Source organism: Pseudopodoces humilis, chromosome 23, assembly GCF_049639895.1.
Source record: "Pseudopodoces humilis isolate 2021_Gansu_Grassland_sample_001 chromosome 23, ASM4963989v1, whole genome shotgun sequence".
NCBI lineage: Eukaryota > Metazoa > Chordata > Aves > Passeriformes > Paridae > Pseudopodoces > Pseudopodoces humilis.
In genome coordinates this window covers 5,845,588-5,864,365 of record NC_142222.1, presented here as the reverse complement: position 1 = coordinate 5,864,365, position 18,778 = coordinate 5,845,588, and the positions used below count along the sequence as shown (strand labels likewise).

Sequence of the window (18,778 nt, the reverse complement as noted above, 5' to 3'; positions counted from 1 at the left end):
GCTTCCGGGGGGCGGAGCGGAGCGGCACCCGACGGGACGGGGAGGAGGCGCCCCCTGGCGGCGGGGCGGAGCGGCGGTGTCATGGCGGAGGTGGGCGCGCACCTCACGGCCGCCCCGGCCGGCGGGGACCGGCCGTCCGTGTTCGAGGCCGTGGCCCAGGACAGCTTGATGGCCGCCGTGAAACCCGCCTTGCAGCACCTGGTCAAGGTGAGGGCGAGGCGGGCCGCGGGTGAAGGGAGAGGAGAGGCGGCTGGCCTGTAACTCCGGCCGTACTCCCAGGCAGCGAGACAGTTGTGAGCCACCTGGCTTGCGCTGAGGATTAGAGGCGGCGTCGTTTATAGCTGCTGTAATTTATAATTTAGTTCGGCTTTCAGGTCCTTCCCTGTGAGGGTGAGGAGGCCCCGGCACAGGTTGCCAGGAGAAGCCCCATCCCTGAGAGTGTTAAAATCCAGGCTGGATGGGGCTTGGAGCAGCCTGGCATAATAAAAGGTGTCCCTGCTCACGGCAGGGGCTGGATCCAGATGATTTTTTATGCTCTTTCCAACCCAAACCACTCTGATTTCTCCCGTTTCATGTCCCTTTCGCAACAGGTGCTTGCTGAGTCTAATCCTGCCCGATATGGTTTCGTCTGGCACTGGTTTGATGAGATCTACGTCCTTCTGGATCTGCTGCTCCAGCAGCACTACCTGGCCAGGTGCAGCGCATCCTTCTCTGAGAACTTCTATAGCTTGAAGAGGATCCCCATGGGAGATGGCAAACAACAATCTCTGGCCACACTTGGCCTGCCAAAGAGGCATCACTGGAAGTCTCTGCTCCTGCTGGTTCTGGTTCCTTACCTGAAGGGAAAGCTGGAGAAACTGGTGTCCAGCCTGAGAGAAGAGGATGAGTACTCCATCCACCCTCCCTCATCATCCTGGAAGCGCTTCTACAGAGCCTTTCTAGCTGCCTACCCCTACGTAAACATGACCTGGGAGGGCTGGTTTCTTATCCAGCAACTGGGCTACATCCTGGGCAAGGCTGAGCATCATTCCCCCATGCTGAAGCTGGCTGGTGTCCGCCTGGTCAGACTGACTGCAGAGGATATCCAGGCCCTGGAGAAGAAATGGGCTGAAACTACCTCAAGTGAAACACACAGGTATGGCAGAACCTGGCTTAGCTGTTGCTCTCCAGGGGGTTCCGTGGGTGTGTAAATTTAGAGGTGATGCTGCAAGTAAAAGTGCCTTGTTCCCCAAAAATTCAAGATGAAAGTTCACTCTGAGAATATGTGCTCCAAAAGGGTGCATTGTGAGTGAAAATAAAGAAACCAGTAGCAGGGATTAGTTTGAAATGATTTTGTGGTAATAAAATTTCAGAGTTTGGGGGTGTTTTTGGGCATGCAAGCCTTCTTCCTGTTCATCAAGCCTTTACCCTGCACTTTTCCAGCAAAGGAGAGGCAGCAGTTGCAGCAACATTTCTGAAAGAATTGAAACATATTTATTTGATTTTCCTAAGCAGCAGCTAGTCATGGTCACACTGAATACCCTGTGAAATGGTGATCCAGGAGTGAAACACTCTGTGGTCCAGGATCCTCTAATCCAAATTCTTCTGATTAAGACTTCTGAAAAAATCAGGATTTGGATCTTCCTTAAAATAAAAAAAGAATCTGAAACATCCTAATAAGTGCAAACATGGGGCATGCTCACCAACTAACTTAGCATGTAGGAGCTGTGTGAAGCAGTCACTCCCCAAGGGCTTTTCCCCACGGTTTCTAGGTGGGTAAATGTGCAGTAGTAACCATCTTTCCCTGCTTCTCTCTGCTCCAGCTTTACCTCACGAGTGCAGTCAGCCCTGAGGAGAGCCCTGGGTGGCATTGCCTTCTCCCTGTCCACCGGCCTGTCCGTCAGCGTGTTCTTCCTCCAGTTCCTGGACTGGTGGTACTCCTCGGAAAACCAGGAGACCATCAAGTCCCTGACAGCGCTCCCCACGCCCCCACCCCCCGTGCACCTGGAGCACGAGCCCAGCTCAGCTCTCCTGCCCAGCCTGAAGACCGTGTGCCCTCTGTGCCGCAAGGTCCGCGTGAACGCCACGGCCCTGGCCACGTCCGGCTTCGTGTTCTGCTATCGCTGCGCCTACGGCTACGTGAAGGCTCACCAGCGCTGCCCGGTCACAGGCTATGCCACAGAACTGCAGCACCTGGTCAAACTCTACTCCCCTGAGAGCTGAAAGGCTCCCAGGAGCATCCAGCACTTCTTTCTACATCCCATGGAAAGCTTCAGACCGCCGTGCTCATCGGTGAGCTCCACAGCGCCTTTGAACTCGGTGGTTCATCAGCTTTGCTGCCTTTGCACATTGTGGCAAGGCTCTGCCCTTTGTTGATAAGCTGTTCAAACACCCTGGCAGTTGCAGAGGGATCACACAGCCCCAGCCTGACAGCCAGTACAGAAATGCCTTAAAAGACCAGCTGAAAGGGAGGAAACATTGATTTGGGTAAGAGGAATGCAGATGTGAGGATCAAAGACCAGCACTGGTCCTGCTTGAGGGCATGAGCCAGCAAATTAAAGAGGTAGGGAAATTCTCCAGGCAGGTTTTTCCTCCCTGGGCATCTTCCCAGGTCCTCGTGCTGCTCAGGGTGAGCTCTGGCTTTGTCAAAAGTGGAGATGGGCTTAAACCTCTGCTCTTCAGTCTCCTGCATTTTCAGGCTCTTCACCTCAGAATTGAGGAAGAATTGAGAACATCACCCTCCTAATTCCCATCAACGGTTCTAAATTAAGACTTTTGACTCTTTAAAGTCAATCATGGACAAGAGGAATGTGACATTTTCTGCACAAGAGAGAAAATGACAAAACAGATTAAAAAACTGCCAGCTGATGAGAGTGGTTTATTGTTAAATAAGTCTTTGCATTCATTATTATCTGCTTTTATAAAGCAAAATTCTGATTGAGAACCTAATTTAATTCTTTTCTGGTTATTGGAAAAACATTTTCCTCCTCTGGGGGTTCTAATTACATAAGAGAGACAACACTAAGGCTGCTTTCACCTTTCCACATGATGATAGTAGATGTAAGATTAGCATTTTGTAGGCTGAGGATCTTTAATGTCCAAGCATTACATTGCAATTATTCCAGCCCCAGCCATGTAGAACATTCATATCAGAACAAAACATCCTTCCACTGAACACAGGAGGAAAGAAAACCTGTGTGACATGGTTGGCTCCTGTTTGACACCTGATTTTTCAGGATGGAAGGTTGTTTTTCTGACTCTAGGGAGCAGCAGTGCTCCAGATATCACGGTGACAGTGCTTGGAGAACACGAGCAAAGTTTGCTGCACAAAGTACAGGACCCCACTCTGCTCTTTCCAGATTAAGAGACACCTTCTAACGTTTAATCCACTGAGCCAGGTGTCTCATTTTCCCTCCACTTAGCTCTGTTTCAGAAGATAAGAATCTCCAATATCCTCCTTCACCAGTAAGCAAGAGAGCAAGGTTATTGAATAATGTGGGGAAATGCAGTAATTTGAATCTCCCCAAAACACCTAATAAATGAGATCTGTTCCTGATGCTTTATTATCTCTGTATCCCTGACCCTTCTACTTTACCACTATGGAATAATAAGAGAAACTGTCTCATTTCTCTCTTCTCCAGTAGCTATAGGATCCATGAAGATACTTCTCTTCCTTCAGAGAGCCAGTAAGAACACACAGATCACATTGGAGTGCGAGATTTTCTGAGGTTCTAAACAATTTTTACTTTTTGTTAATGTCCTGGTGACTCCGGTGCACCAACTCATAAATAAGCATTTGACTGATGATTCCTTCTCAGGATAAGTTTATTTTCCTGTTATCCTTCCTATACTATTTTTCTGCTGCTCAGGGAGAAGCTGGGCAGGCGTGGGACACTCACCCCCAGCACTGCAGTGCTCTTGGGGAGTTTCATCCCTCAATGCAGGATTCACTAACACACAAGTTACCTTATCCCACGCTGCTCCAGGGCCTCTACAGCTCCTTCTTCCAGGATTAATCCCTCTTTTCTCCCCAAAATGCCCACCAGATGTCTGCCTGCCAGGCCCTGGCTGCTTTCCACTCCTGCACAACACCCTGTCCCTGCCAAACTTGGATTTAGCCAGCTCCAAGACCTGCAGAGAACCGCCCACATCAAAGCCTCCCAGTTCTGAGCAGCTGTAATGACTTTTACACAATAAACTGCCCTTTAAAGCTTAGCTGAGTAACAAGCACCAAACCCAGCACAGTGACAGGCTCAGCAATTACCTGGCACATTTTGTGTGTTCTGGGGATGGCTGCAGGATGCCAACTTGGATCTGACTCCTTCGAAACCTCCTGTCCTTAGCAGCCAAATAAATGCTCATTTGTCAAGTTTCTTGCTCTAAAACAAACTACAAACCCAATTTGGGTTATAGAAAAATTCCCATTTATCTGCTTTTTAACCATTTTCTTAAAACCACAATGGAATAAAGATTGACAAGAAAAGTTTTTCAGGGAGCACCAACTTTATTAAACCAACCTTTGGACTTGCATACTAATTTGTGATTTCTATAGAGTCATGTACATCACATGCCCTCAGGATGCTTTGGTGTTGCTCAGTACAATTTCATCAACATTAACAGCAGCATTGGAGTTGTTCGGTATCCTGCTGCCAAGACTTCGAAAGTCTTTCAAAAATTCTTTAGTGAACCTAAGGCACATTCACAGCTCATCTAGGCAGTCTTCAAAAATTAGAGCATGAAGCAAACGAGGTTTTGCAACTTCCGTAACAGAAACAAAGTGGCTTCTCCTGTTAAGGGAAAACAACTCTAACATATTCCTAGGTATATATTCCCCGTAGATGCTTCCTTCTCCACAGGAAGAGAGAAATCAATATAAAGATGTCATCAGGACCTGGAAAAGAACAAAAAAACTGCATGAGAGAATAGCCCCATCTCTTTTCTTGGGCCCTTCCCTCAACCCCATAGGGGTTGCACTTCATCAAAAATATTTAAGAAAAACTCCTGGCTCCCTGCTGGCAATCACTAAATGAGAATACAGCTGAATAAACTGCTAATGAGCTTCTACAGGACAGACAGCTCAGAGTCTGCAATGCACTTACACAGGAGACACAGTGGCAGAGTATCTTGAGTTTGATGATCCATGGAGCACGCAGGAGAAAACCCAAATCCCCCAGGACTGCAAGCTCACAGTAAAGCTGCAGCAACAAGTATTTGGGTTACTTTTCAAATCAATAATTGTTTATCTGCCATTAAAACAAATTGCTAAAAAATCTTAGTATTTTCTTTTTTAGGGTGCATCCAAGTTTCAAGAACAGCAAAGCTGTTCCCTAGAGACGAGCTTAGCCTAGAGTAGCTCAGAGAGAAGATTAGGTGATCATGCCCTGGTCAGAGCAGAGACACGGAGTCTCTGCAATACCAGTTCAGACTATACTTCGCTCATCATTGCTTCTGGGCAAATCTATTTGCCTTCAGTAAGGAGCCTGCTCCCAAGCGAGGGGCTGGGAGGTTTCCTCCTCCCTAGGAGGATGAAGCACGTGGAGCAGGGCAGCACAGGGGCGGAGGTGACATCCCTTCTACAGCCGAGCAGGAGCTGCGGAACACAGCTCACAAACTGGCGTTCCAAGGTCAGGAGAGCCAGGACTAGGCAAACCCAAGAGGAAAAAAGCGTGTCATACCTATAAATGCTGCTGCAGTCAGTGTCTTCCCAAGGCTCCAGAGGCCTGTCTGGATCCCTCCCGTCATGCCACAAATCTGTCCTCTTTTCCCATCTCCTTCCCTGTATCCTCCCCATCAGGTCTCTGCAGCTCCTCAGTCCCCAGTTCCTCTGCCCGTAGCTGCCCTACCCCAGCCTCACATCCCCCGAGCTCACAGATATCCTCCCCGCAACTCAGTAAACACCATATGCCCTACACCTCGGACGCGTTCACCCTCCTCATCCAGCCCCCTCCGCGTCCCCTCACACTCCGAGCCCTCCGCTGCCCCACCGCGGTCCCGCACTCCCTGGATCCCCCTGCCCAGCCCCGGTGCCCCATGTCCCGTACCCCTCACGCCGCTCCGCTCCCGCAGGCCCGGCCGTGCCGGGGCGGAGCCGCCTGCTTCGTTCCACCCATCCACTGGTAACAACCAATCACAGCGCGCGGCTCTGCCGGTGGGGCCGGCAGGAGCCAATAGGAAGGCGCGTTAGAGGAACTGGGGGCGGTGCGAGCGTTTCCCGCCCTGAGGAAGCCTGAGGGGGGCTGAGGGAGGCGATGGCCCCTGTTAGTGTAAAATGGATGTTCTGCCCGTGTCTAGCTAAAAGAAATGCCCATAAATGTCTTTTACAGAAGTTATTTCCCCTCTCGGCTTCAGCAACAGTCAGTAAAACCCATTGCTGTAAAGAGAAGCTTTAGTGGGAGAAAGTGCCCTTCAGTACCAATGGCATTTTGTCTTGATGTCAGAGATGCTGGTTAGGCAAACATGTAGAGAGTTAATGTAAAGTACTTTCGAAAGCCAGATTCAAAATCCCTAAAAATGGGTATCAAAAATTGAAGGCTGGTAGAAAACAAACCATATTTCCCAGCACGGAATGTGGCTCTCTCAGTTTAGAAAAACAGCCTGATATTTTATCCTGCTGTGATTATAAAGCACCAGCTATTTAACTGAATGTGCTTACATTCATTGAATACAGCTGGAATCACCATCCAAATAAAATTGCCTTTAGATTACCAAACCTATTAGCTTAAAATTTTTAATCTTTTCCAAATTCAAGACACTAGAGGCATTTTCAGTTTTTTTTCCCTTAACATGCAAGAAAAGACTATCCTCATAGTTCCTTTCATAACCTCAAACCTCAACATCTCATCATGCTATGCCTATTGTGAATATTACTAATATTTAGTATGATCAGCAATATTTTAATGTGTTTGAATTAATATTTAAATTATTATTTAGTAAAATTATATTTATTACATGCTTAGGGACTTTCCCCCAAGAACTAAAGGAAGTCTGTGATTTTTGTGTTGTCCAAAGCCTGCATTAAGAATCTGTGCTTGAATGAAAATATTGATGTAATGAAGTTTAACATGATGACCCACTGGTGGGTTGCTTCTCATTCTGTTTTTTTTTTTTTTTTCATAAATGGGATATTTTCAACATTCCCTGTGCCTTGGTGTGACATCTTTGTGGTGACTCTGCTGCATTTGGGAGCACTGGATGGTTTGTAAGGAGTGAAAATTCAGCCTGTGCTACCAATTACTCCATTTTTCCAGGTGTGATGCAAGACTGCAAGTGAGACTTCCCTTAAATTTTCCTTTTGCTTAATAAAATCAGAACAGGAATTCCACATGGAACAAAGTACTGAATTTATTAAGAGTTCATCCACCATCCTCACACTTTGCCACACAACTTCCGATAAATGAAGAAAAAAAGCACACAAAATCCTATTTTCTGACTACAGGATAGAAGGCACTTAACCCTCCCTGTTCCACCATTGCTGGCAATTCCAGAAGTACCAGGAGCTGGAGATGGATCCAGAAGCGATTTCAGCTTTTTCAGCTTCCTTCCAACAGCCTCCTGACACATCTCCAACAAAACCAACCCTTTTACAGCTGGGCCTTGAAGCTTTCATCATTTTCAGCTGAGTGGGGGCAGAGAAAGGTTTTACACCACCTGGGAATTACTCAGATGGACACTTCCCAAATTTCGCAAGCAAATTCCCTCCTTTTCCTCATACAGCTTATGATCCTCCAAAGCTGCCCCCAAACTATTCAGTGCCTTGAAAATGGCACTAGATTTCTCCTCATGGCTCTCACTTTTCCATATTTCTCCATTTCTTCCCCCACACTCAGCCTTTTTTGGTGCTTTTCATTCCCTCACGCCTGAGAGAGAGGTTTGATCAGCTCATAATCCATGCACTTGGTGAGACAATCCCGTGCCACACTAATGATGTGCTGCTTCTTGGGGTGATCCTCCTGCTTCCCGATGTAGGTCAGGATCTCCAGGAGCTCTGATTCCACCAGCTTCTTTGCCAGCTCTTTGTCAGCGCTGATTAGGTTGAAAGCAATGACCAGTCCTCGGTGCTGGACCTCCATGTTGTCATGCAAGCAGAGCCTCTGCAGGATTTCAAGCCACTGGGTGGTCTGGAAGGGAAAGAGAGATCATTAGTACTGCTTGAAGAATACCTCAACCTAGAGCATGACTTCTGCTTCCTTCAGCAGTAGGAAGAACAGTACTTATATCACTTAGGGTTATTTAATTTTTTAACTAAGGAAACCTGACTCCAAACGTTTAAACCTAATTTTTCTTACGCTTGAGTCAGAATCTTTCACAGCACTGGGACAACACGGAACATGTTTCATATTCAGGCTGCTGCATAATCTCTCTAAAAAGAATCTGACCAGAGTCTTGACACAGCTGAGATGACCAGGACCAGATGACTGCCCCACCCCAATATTCTGAGCTTCTCTTTTGACATGATTAATCATTTTTATCTTAACAAGCTCCAGTATCCAATCGTGTGCAACAAAATAGGGTTCAGGAGCTCTCAACCACAGCTCTTCAGACACTCAGCCATGGATCTGGGTTCTCAGGGTCTACAGATCTGTGCAGGGAAGGGACATCCCTTGGGATCTCTAAAGCTCAGTAAGTTATCGATCAAGCTCTTCTCATTTCTGGGTGGAACAAGATTTGGATTTCAGGTTATTTATTAAAATGGACTAAAAGCATGCACACCCAGGTCCCAGCTTCTCTAGGTTCCTCAACACTGAACTAGTAAATTGCATATTCCTTTGGAGAGACTTTTGCATGTCTGAGCCAGGACCCTTGCAGGGTACATCCACACTGCCCACAATCAGAGTGATGGTCTTACCACTTGAGTCATCTTCGAGCAGATTTTCTTTTGCGCTGCTGTAAGCATGGCCAGGGCTCCTGCTGCTGCAACCTGAACCTTCTCATCATCCTCACCACACAGCAACACCACCAACTTCAGCCGGTCATTGCCATCAGCCACAAACCGCTCCTGAACCTAAAAATCCCCCAGAGATGCCCAGAGGTAACACAATTAGGGACTGCTCCTCACAGGGGCAGGTGCACACAGTCAGGTTGGACGTGCCCAGGGGTTACCTCCTTGTTGACCACCAAGTTGCACATGCACTCTGTGGCTGCCTGTCGAAGTTGGTCGTGGTTCTCAAACATGTAGTTTTCGATATCTGGCAGGGCCTTCTCTTTGACTATCTTCAACCTGTGTCAAAGAGCAGTAAAAACCCCACATTGGAGGTCAAGCAGTAACCAGCTTATCAAATATTAACTGCAGGGAAGGCCTTGAAACAAATCAGTGTCTGCAGCTCTGGAACTCATGACACGGCTCATTCCCTGTCTAATGCAGATGAAGTCCTTCATGTCTTTGCTGTTTCTAGAGGAAAATATGCCACTCTTTTATTCCTATTTCATTAATCTGTTAGCTCTGAGACGTTTGTAGGTCTGCCAAAGGTAGCTCAAATTGACCAGTCTTCATAGTCCAACAAGTAACTCACATTCACTCCTGGGGAAGAAGGAAGGTTAAAAAGCAGTAAAGCTCACCTGAGTTTATCACTTCTCCCTGAAAAGTTTGTGAGACCTAACAGAGCCTCATAGTTCTGGAGGCCATCTCTCTCTGTGTTCAGCAGGCTGACGAGGGGCCTCACCACCTCATACACCTGGAAGAGAGTGCCTGTATTAGCAATTTTCATTTGCTAAAGAAAGTATCAGTGCTTTTGTTGGGTTTGTTTTGTTTTGTTTTGTATTTTCAAACTTACCCTCTCCCCTGGGAATGCAATGTCTGGATTGGAGATAGCAGCGATTTTTGCCAGAGCATGAGAAGCCTTTATCTTGCCAATGTCTGTGCCTTCCACAGCCAGAGGTATCAGGGCCTGGACATGCACAGGAAAAAGCATTCGGTGTTCTTAAAACATTTACAGGATTGCCTTAACAGACTAAAACAAGTTAAAAATATCTCATAGCTCTCTGTGATGTCTTGGTTTTGTTCCTGAATAGGCACCACGCCAGAGCTTGTAGCTCACACAGTCATTCCAAGAACACCACTTCTTTGGAGCCTTGCAGACATGGGACTGCAGTGTCAGTATGGCCTGGGGGGGGTCAACTTGTGCTCTTCTGTCACTGTCCCTCCCCAGAGACACACCCCAGGCTCCCAGCAGACATTAACAGCACAGCAGCAACTCTGAACATAAAAGTAATCACCTTCCCACCACCTTGAGCCACAATGGTCCCACGGTCCTTGGGGTCTTCACACAAGGCAAGAAACACCCTGCAGGGGCACAGAACACTCAGTGAAACAGCCAGGCAGGACAACAGCAGCCAACAGCCCTCATAGAACAGGGGTTGAGGTTGTGCAGGAGTGCCAGAGCCACCTGGTAAATTCCAGGTGCTTAACCCTGTGTGCACAGCACTCTATGAGGAAGCAGCAAATGGCAGAGTAAGAAGTTTCCAGGTCTGTAAAATGAACTCTATTCCAGCCAGAACCGATACAGAGAACTCAAAAATGCATTCCAGCAAGGCAGCTTGAAGGTCAGAACATGGATTTTTATGATGCTGCTGAACAAACCTTTGGTTTTAAATCTTTGCTTCACACACTCCCCCACGGGCAGAATGCCCCACCCCAGGTGTCCATCCCCACGGCACAGGGGCTGCCCAGCACTCCCAGCTCCCAGGACTACAGTGAAGGCACCTGGCAATGAGCTCCTTGCTCTGGTCTGTCAAAATGGCACTGTCAGCCTTCACCATGCAGGCCAAGGCAGAGACAACCCCAGCCTTCAGCAACCGCTTCACCCGCTTCACCACAAAATCCTTCTTGTCCTGAGGAGGAAACATTGGGAAAGGATTAGCCCTTAGCAGCTGCCATTCTGCCATCCAGCCACCTAACAGCCCAGCCTGGTTGGAGAGCAAAGCAATTTCAGTCTGCAGACTGGAGACCTGAAGTCTGTGACAATGGATGCACCCAAGAAAAGTCTTTCTGAACAGCATCTCCAGCTGGACACAACCCACCTTTGGATGCTCCTCAGGCACGTGCTGCTTGGAGAATTTTGCCAGCTGCACCAGCTCTGGGACCAGCTCCTTGGTGTCGTAGCTGTTGGTACAGTTCACCAGCGCAGAAGCCACAGAATACAAGATTGTCTTGTCGCTTGCCTGCACAGGAAAATAAAAGCTTGTGTGAGGGTGAGGAGGGCACAGCATGCTGGACACAGGTTGGACTGCCATGATGGTGTTTTGCACTAGTGGAAATGTTCTTAGCTTTATCCCAAACTTCATAGCCCATGGCAGGGAAAACCAAAAGTTTTCATGGTCAGACAAGATGTTGGACATCATCAGGTCCTGTCAACACCTTGGTGCCTTTGGTTTCCTTGCAGTTGCTGACAGTGAAGGTACATGCAACCTCCCTCAGCCTAGGGAGAAGAGCAGCCCTGAGATTTCTCTGGGTCACAGGCAAAACTGAAGTTCTCCTGAATCAGAGCTGGGGGTTTGGGGTCACAGCTCCTTCTGACTGGGGCACAGAGTAGAGTGGGAGAACTTGATGCTACCAAAGGAATGAGGGAACAAGGAGAGGAGATAGACCTTGGCTAAATCAAACATAGCCTTCAGGGCTGGCTCGTCTTCAACAAAGTCATCTTTCACATCTGCATCGAGGGTGAGGTACGAGAGCCCTTCCACAGCCCATTTCCTGGTGCGAGCATCAATGCTGGTGTTGCACAACCACCTGGAAGAGAGAAAAACACTCCCATTTCTATCTCAGGAGCCAGAACTAACTCATCTGGAAAAAGAGGGAGGAAAAACAGATACTGAGGCTGATTCAGGCCCAAGTATGTCCTCAGGGTCTGCTGCAGCTCCTCAGACTGGGGATGCTTCCCTTTGAGACATGACCTTCCTCTCATGGCCCAACCAGTGGGATCTAAATGCTGCAGACAATGACAGACCAGGACAGCTACTCAGCATTGCTTTGCCTTTTCCATCCCACGAAACATGAGATGCCTGCAGGAATGACCACCCATTCAGTCACTTCCTGATCCCACTGCCTTGGTTACTCCACCTGGCAAATTCACCTTCAGTGGGGACTTGTGTTTATTCAGGGTAAGGATTAATTAGGCTGTGCCACTCTGGCAAGGAGGGAGACACCGGGTCTGGTGTCTCCCATGGGCAGTGAGGGAGGGAGAAGGCTCCTCTGGATATTGAGGCAGGAGGAACACGTGGCTGCTTCACGTCCCGGTGAAAGAATGGCTCTGGGGGCACTGTCAGCTGGCAGGCAGCACAGGAAACGAAGGCAACGTGTGGGCAGGGTCTCGTGGGAGAGGAACATATTGTACTTTGCAAAGGTTGGAATAACTGAAGGAAGAAGTGAAGCCGCTCACTTTCGGCACTGCTTGGCTAACTTCTCTGTGGAGCCCTCAGCAAACTGCCGCAGGCCATAGTCTGTGCCTCCTGCTGAGCCCAGCTTGCAGAGACCCTGAAAGGACAAAAAGGACATACCAGCAAGAAAGGCTCATCAATCCTCTTGTGTTGCTGCCCCAAAACAGCCCAAGCCCATCTCTCATTCCCAGAACCTCCCTCCTCTCCCAAGTCTGTGATTAAGCTGCCAAGTGTGGCTGGCAACAGAGGCGGGGCTGCATCCTTACCACCAGAGCACGGATTTTGATCTTCTCATTCTTGGTCTTCTTGTAGATCTCCTTCAGGAGCGTCACCCCGTTGGTGATGATGAAGGTGGCTCGGCTCAGTTTGGTGGAAGCGTGGATGAGGGCTTCCACAGCCACCAGCTGGTCAATCTCCCTCTCAGACCCACACAGGGCAACCATCATCTCCATCACTCCCTTCATGCCAAGCAGCTTGTTGCCCAAGTCAAAGGGCCCTTGCAGAACGCCAGACACAATCTGGACAGCATGGAGCGTCTTATCCATGTCTTGTGGGTCAATTTTGCTCCTGCATGGGATAGAAGGAGTAGGGTATAGAACAGCAGTGGGGAGGGAATGAATCACATCGGGCATTTGGGAGTGCAAATTCCTGCAAAGCTGTGATCCAGCAGGATCTCAAGCAAGTCAGAACCTCCCAGAGCTCCAGTTCTGAACACAAGTGGACTTTAAGTACCCGATCTCACCCTCAAGAGCCCCTGCTCCTGCCCTCTGGGCCAGCTCACCCCTGACTCACTTGATGTACTCCTCGCAGATCAGCCGGTAGTTGTCGCGCTCTGGGTCGCAGCGCAGGTCATCATAGAGCTTATTTAGGAGGACAGAGGCAGTCAGCTGGGTGTTCTCTGTCAGTGGCAGGCAGTCAGGCATCTCAGGAATCTGGCCCACCACTTTCAGAATCTTTTTTAAGCCTGGAAATGATGGAGTGATATGGCTGTCAGAGGGGAGAGGGTCCGTGCAAAACTCAAGATACCATTTGTTACTTTCTTGCTGTGGAATAGCCAGCTTGGATGGTTTTCAGTTATTTTGCAGCCTTATCACATAAGTTTTAAGCAAAAAAGACACTCAGATATTTGCTGGGGAGGAGCTTCTGCTGGTGAGATTACAGGTTTGCAGCATCAGGCTTTTTTCCAGTTCTCTAAGTCAGATAAACAAAACTGAACCCCTGGCTGGATCTGTTATTTCTGCCAGGAGACATTAAACCTACTGACCTCCAAGGCTAGAGGCTCTGACTGAGGAAAACTCAGCCACTTTCAAGTGATTCTGGATGACTTAACTCTCCTCTTGCTGAATTATTATTAAATGACTTCCATCAAAATGGCAACACACACATGCATTGGAATTACTATAAAAGCACATATTCCTCACCCTTGCCCAGTGTTAGAATTGATCAGTTTATGGGTCCACCAAGCCCAGGAGGGTGCTCATCTCATCCTGTCTGAACCAGACGATTTATCCAAGCCAAATCCTCCTAACATTAGCAAATACATTGGAGAAAACTAACCAGAGATATTAGAGTCCTTTAGAAACTCAAAAATTCTTGCTCTCATACACGGTTGATTTTCTCTAAGTACTATTTCCTGCTAGTAAGTCTAACTTTGCTCCGGGCTTGCATGCACCAAAAAAAGCCAGAGAGGATTTATTTTATAGGAAGGACCAGTTCTACAGGTATTCAGGCAAGAACACACAGCTCCACATCTCCCAAATCAGAACAGGATGGCGGGCAAGGACTGACCATTGTCGATGACAAAGATGCTCCTGCTGTTGTCATGGTCTTTCAGGTCCTTCCTTGGTATGTTCTTGTTGAGAAGGTTGAGGGCTCGGTCTCGGCCTTGCCCAGACACTTTCTTACTGACCAGCATATCCAGCAAACGCATCGTGATCATCCTCAAATCCTTCTTAGTGTCTACACAGAAGCAAAACAAGCAGCAGCCAGTTACAAGAAATTACCTCTTAAAGCAGATGAGCTCAATCAAACCCATTCAAAGCCATTGTGTGGCTGGAACAGAAGTATTTAAGCTATCCATGAGGACAAGAGCTGTGTGCAGGTTGTCCTCCTGTACAGCTGAAGGGTGAAGTCCCCACTCCAGCAAAGAAGAAGGAATAAGGTGGAATCCCAGGAGCAGAGCCCCACTCCTCCTGCAGGCAGCAGGAATGGAGAGCTGTTACCTAGCACTAGAGCCTCCTCCTTGCCGTGGTGCTCCTCCTTCCCCTGGTCCAGCAGGCAGTCGGTGATGGTCTGCAGGAGGTTGCAGACAGCCAGGGAGATTTCTTCATTGTCCACCGACATCCACATGCAAATGCTGTCGATGCCCAGGTAATGGAGAATGGCAGTGGCCTGGCCCCATGAAGGAGAGAGCAGGATGGTGTTAGCAAAGGCCTTTCCTCCCCGTGTCCTCTAGGCTCAGGTGGGACAAAGAAACTATTTTCCTCAGTGAATCCTGAATCAGCACAAGTCAGAGTTCTTCTCCTGCTGCTCACAAACAACACAAACTCTTTCAATTTCCCACCCCCCAGGTGCAAAAGGCAATAGCAGTCTAAGCAGCCTCTCCTTACCCGAGCCTTATGTCCTGTGCACATTCCTGAAAGTGTCCTCACGGCTGCCAGGATCAGCTCAGGATTTTTGGTTTCTATCAGCTGCAGCAGCAAGTTGACCCCGTTATTCTGGAAAATCCTCTCGGCACCTGCTTCCTCCCGCCCCAGGACTATGAGGTTGTTTGCAGCCTAGGTGGGAGGCAGAAGAACCAGGGATCAGTGGCACAGCCCAGCCTCCAGAACATCTCCATGCAGCTCTGGGAGATTCTGGTGGGAGCCATCTCCTGACAGATGCAGCAGATCAGCTCAGACCCCACCAGACGGTTTATCCAAGTGCATTTAGGAATCAGCTCTGCTCTGCCCAAGAAGAGTGGGTCACTGCTTGGAGGAAACATCTGGAAAGTGGCAAAGATGGACCTGAGCAGAAGTCCAGGCTGATCCCACCTTTGGAATTTTGGGAGGTTGGACCACCTTCTCTCGGCACAGGGGTGATTTTCCCTCTCTCTGAGTGCAGTTCACCTCCCAGCTCCTTCCCTCATCCTCCTTTCAGGGGAGGTGGGGAAGGGAACGCAGGGTTCTGCTCCCTGGTACAGCCTCTGACATCAAACAGCCATTTTGCCAAGTCCAGGGCGGTTCTCACCTTTTCTCGCTTTTCTTTGTCACTGTTCTCATCCAGCAGGATCTCAAACATCTTCTGCACCCTCGAGTCTGTGGAGAACTGAATGCGCAGCTGTGCCAAGAGAGAGAGAGCACAGATCATCAGGAGGAGAAAACTGAGGAGCAACTTTCCTTTTTCGCTTCAAGAATACTCCCTCCCCTCAAACCACAGGCAATTGAAGCTGAATAACAGGAGATACAATTTCTCAGCAATCAGCATCCATTACCCATCTCATGGGCTCAGGCAGAGCCAGACCTAAACCTTAATTTCTGAGACTTCACAGTACATAGTAGTGCAAAGATTTCTTCACAGCACCCCTGTAAAGGTAACCAGAGCAATGTGGAACCTCCAGACCCAACCCAAAGCTGCTCCAGTCCCTTGCCAAGATCTTTCCAAGACACTCAGGACCAGGCCAGCCTCAGGAGGGAACCTCCACACTTTTTAATTTCACCATTCAACCCAATCCTCAGATTTACACACATGAGTTATGAACATCCAGTCAATGGAGCCTATTTATCCCCCTATACTGCCACGAGTTTCCAGTATGACCAAAAATCCATTGATGTAACCCAGAGCGAGGATTTCCCACCCCTGGTCTGTGAATCCAGGGCTGTTCCCCTGGCATTTACCTTCTCCTGGATGTTGGCACCCAGTCTCCTCAGGGTCTCCTGGAAGTTTTTGTTGCGAGGTTCAAGGGTGGCACATTTCTGAGCATCTTTGAATGCTTGGTCTAACTTCCCCAGTTTTTCCAGGGCTTGGCTGCGCCGGTACAAAGCTTTGATATCTGAAGCATTGATGTCAATAGCTGGGAAAGGAATCCAAAACACCAGGCATCAGAACTTGCTGCTTGGAAAAGGCCTATGCAAACTGTGATTTGCTTTGTTATTAGCATCAATCAGTGCCTGATTAGCACTGATTGCACCAGCACACCGAATTGGAACATCACTTGAACTTCCAGAAATTCCCTTGTGGCCTCAGCACTTGGGTGTTAGTGGACATCAAGGAATAAGGCCACAGTGTCCCAAAAGCAGATGTGAGAGCAGGCTGAGCAAGTGCATCCAGCTCTCCTCATAACCCCTCCTCACCTCTAGATGCATCCGAGGCTGCCTTGGCATATTCCTCCTGTGAAACCAGAAAGGAGAGATTTGTTAGCATGGAATAGCAGGGCATGTCCCCATTGCTGATGGACACTGGGACCTCTCTGTTCCCATTTCCCAGTGGGACTTCCCAGTAAAGCTCCAGCACAAGCCCAGAACATTTCATTTCAGACCAGCTGGAAAGACCCAATTCAATAAATGGACAAACCACCCAGTCCACAGCCAGTGAGTGCCCTTGGCTGCCCTCCTGCTCTTCTCCCCTTGAGCACTGCCCAGGTTAGGGGAGTTTTTCTCACCTTTTTGAGGAAGCAGGCTGCCCTGTTCCTGTACAGCACCGCCTGCAGCGCCTTGTCCTTGTTCAGCTTTATGGCTTGAGTGTAGCTTTCAAGGGCTTTCTCATAGTCACTGGCCTGAAAATATTTATTGCCCTCCTCTTTCAGCTGGATGGGATCCTCCATCTGGAGAGCTTGAAGGAAAAACATTAATTTGTGTCCCATTTTCAACTGCCTCGGTCGTCTGCCTACTCCCCCAAGCTGAGTTCCACCATGAGACTCACATATAATTAACACACATTAATAAAAGCAGCTTACCAGGCCGAAAAGTTTTGAAAATAATGACCTAAATGGCTCTTCAAGGCTGTGACTTCTCAGAAGCTTTTCCCACCAATCAAGGTCCTTAGGAGTCAAAAAACAAAAAGAAAACAATGACAAAAAACAGAATTAAAGCAATCTGCCAGCACTATGGAGAGTCTGTGTGGCTCAGGAAAGAGCTCACTTCCCATTCCAAGTTTGGGCAGGACCTGGCAGCTCCTGCTGCCTGTCAGCGTCACCTGTCACCACAGCCTGTCCCCTCCTCGTCCCCTCGTGCTTTATACGCCTGGGGAGGGCTGGGAGCCAGGGCCAGCTCGGGGGGCACCTGGCTGTAAGCAGGCAGCAGCCCTCTGCAGCAGCAGGGAATCCTCTCCCACCTGCCATGGCAAATCCCAGCTCCTCTCTGCCTGCAGAGCTGCAAAGGGTGTGCGGAGCAGGAAAAGGGAGGTTGGTGCCAGAAAAGCCCACGGCTGGGATGGCTGACCCCTATCACAGTGCTCAGACCCCTTTCCCTTTCTATTTAAGGAAGCATGAGACAGCTGAGCCTTGGAGACAAGTGGCCCCAGGCCAGCAGCTGCAGCACTGCCCAGCACCTTCCAGAATTCCCTGGGATGGAAAGCTGACTGACACCCAGTGCTGCCTCCTCCTCCTTGCAGAGCCTTTGGGAGCCCATCCCGCTGGAAATCCCACCCCTGCCTGGAGCTTCCACCAGCCCCACACCTGGTCATTCATGGGCTGGCACAGAGGTCTGGACTGGAACACACTGGAAGTGCTGTGATGAGTGGCTCAATTTGAGTGACACCAGGAGACAGGGCAGCGCTGAGCTCCAAGAGAGCTGAGCTTTTCAACCCATTCTGTTCCCCAGCAGTCACACTCAGGAATTCTGCTTTTTGGTTTATCTTCCCCCAAACGCAGGCCTTGCCTTCCCCTGTGTACTTACCAGCACCCCAGCTATAAAGCAAAGCAGGGACTGGCAGGATGGAGAAATGACTGAGGAGAGCATGGGCTGACCAAGACACCGCCAGGAGCAAAAATATCATTGTCTTTAATTGTGTGATCTGTGTTGTGTCTTGTGGCTATTACATAGCAAGATTTAACACAGAACTTCCCTGTGCATGCCTGTTTTATTCACCCACCACCAGCAGCACTGCCCGGTCCCTGGTATTCCTGGCAAGCAGTGATTCCATTTGTAAATCCCTTCACAGCAAATCATCAACACCACAGCTGCAGGCAGCTTCATCACGAGCAGCTCCCACATCTTTACCTGTCTGGGAATAGGTCCAAGGCACGGGGACAGCTGTGGAAAGTGCAAGATGCCATCCCTGCCTTGGGTAGACTCAGTGCAGCGGCTTTTCCAGCATTCACCTGGATTAACGCACCAGGAACTCCAACATTTAGGTACTGGGCAGGGCTCAGCTGGCTGAAATACTCGTGGGATACAGCAGCCAGCCAGAATAAAGGTTCATTGCCACTACAGGTAAACTGAGCTACAAA

General features: G+C 48.9%; 2 protein-coding genes, 1 long non-coding RNA gene and 1 other non-coding gene across 6 annotated transcripts; 1 reads left to right on the top strand and 3 right to left on the bottom strand.

Moving 5' to 3' along the window:
• Positions 1–65: 65 nt before the first annotated feature.
• On the top strand, positions 66–2,928 carry PEX12 (peroxisomal biogenesis factor 12). The gene is made up of 3 exons (XM_005525833.3): positions 66–207; positions 591–1,135; positions 1,803–2,928. Exons 1-3 carry the CDS (start codon positions 82–84, stop codon positions 2,200–2,202), a joined length of 1,071 nt encoding a protein of 356 aa, XP_005525890.2. The 5' UTR covers positions 66–81; the 3' UTR covers positions 2,203–2,928.
• A 1,535-nt stretch (positions 2,929–4,463) lies between these two features.
• LOC148182640 (uncharacterized) lies at positions 4,464–6,054 on the bottom strand. The gene is made up of 3 exons (XR_015774429.1): positions 6,021–6,054; positions 5,079–5,174; positions 4,464–4,870 (listed from the first exon to the last, which is right to left on the bottom strand). It is a non-coding gene; the product is annotated as an uncharacterized LOC148182640 (long non-coding RNA).
• Positions 5,330–5,427, bottom strand: LOC148182641 (Z30 small nucleolar RNA). The gene has a single exon (XR_015774467.1). It is a non-coding gene; the product is annotated as a Z30 small nucleolar RNA (small nucleolar RNA).
• A 1,241-nt stretch (positions 6,055–7,295) lies between the features above and the next one.
• On the bottom strand, positions 7,296–18,632 carry UNC45B (unc-45 myosin chaperone B). 3 transcript variants are annotated; one of them, XM_088066202.1, is made up of 21 exons: positions 18,549–18,632; positions 17,285–17,368; positions 16,991–17,160; positions 16,683–16,719; positions 16,227–16,402; positions 15,580–15,669; positions 14,961–15,128; positions 14,574–14,742; positions 14,140–14,310; positions 13,144–13,315; positions 12,618–12,918; positions 12,354–12,448; positions 11,563–11,704; positions 10,996–11,136; positions 10,679–10,806; positions 10,192–10,258; positions 9,750–9,863; positions 9,535–9,650; positions 9,079–9,196; positions 8,825–8,980; positions 7,296–8,096 (listed from the first exon to the last, which is right to left on the bottom strand). In XM_088066202.1, exons 3-21 carry the CDS (start codon positions 17,150–17,152, stop codon positions 7,830–7,832), a joined length of 2,790 nt encoding a protein of 929 aa, XP_087922328.1. In that variant the 5' UTR covers positions 17,153–17,160; positions 17,285–17,368; positions 18,549–18,632; the 3' UTR covers positions 7,296–7,829. The 3 variants fall into 3 exon arrangements, with proteins under 3 accessions (XP_087922328.1, XP_087922329.1, XP_005525889.1); XM_088066203.1 differs by lacking the exon at positions 18,549–18,632 and adding an exon at positions 17,662–17,677; XM_005525832.3 differs by lacking the exon at positions 18,549–18,632 and adding an exon at positions 17,469–17,530.
• Positions 18,633–18,778: the final 146 nt, after the last annotated feature.

Coding starts and splice junctions, on each gene's coding strand:
- UNC45B (XM_088066202.1), bottom strand. CDS start 17,152: ATGGAGGATCCCATCCAGCTGAAAGAGGAGGGCAATAAATATTTTCAG. Junction 14,743..14,960: donor GCACAGGACATAAGGCTCGG/GTAAGGAGAGGC, acceptor TCATGGGGCCAG/GCCACTGCCATTCTCCATTA. Junction 13,316..14,139: donor CATCTTTGTCATCGACAATG/GTCAGTCCTTGC, acceptor CATCATTTCCAG/GCTTAAAAAAGATTCTGAAA.
- PEX12 (XM_005525833.3), top strand. CDS start 82: ATGGCGGAGGTGGGCGCGCACCTCACGGCCGCCCCGGCCGGCGGGGAC. Junction 208..590: donor CCTTGCAGCACCTGGTCAAG/GTGAGGGCGAGG, acceptor CTTTCGCAACAG/GTGCTTGCTGAGTCTAATCC. Junction 1,136..1,802: donor ACCTCAAGTGAAACACACAG/GTATGGCAGAAC, acceptor TCTCTGCTCCAG/CTTTACCTCACGAGTGCAGT.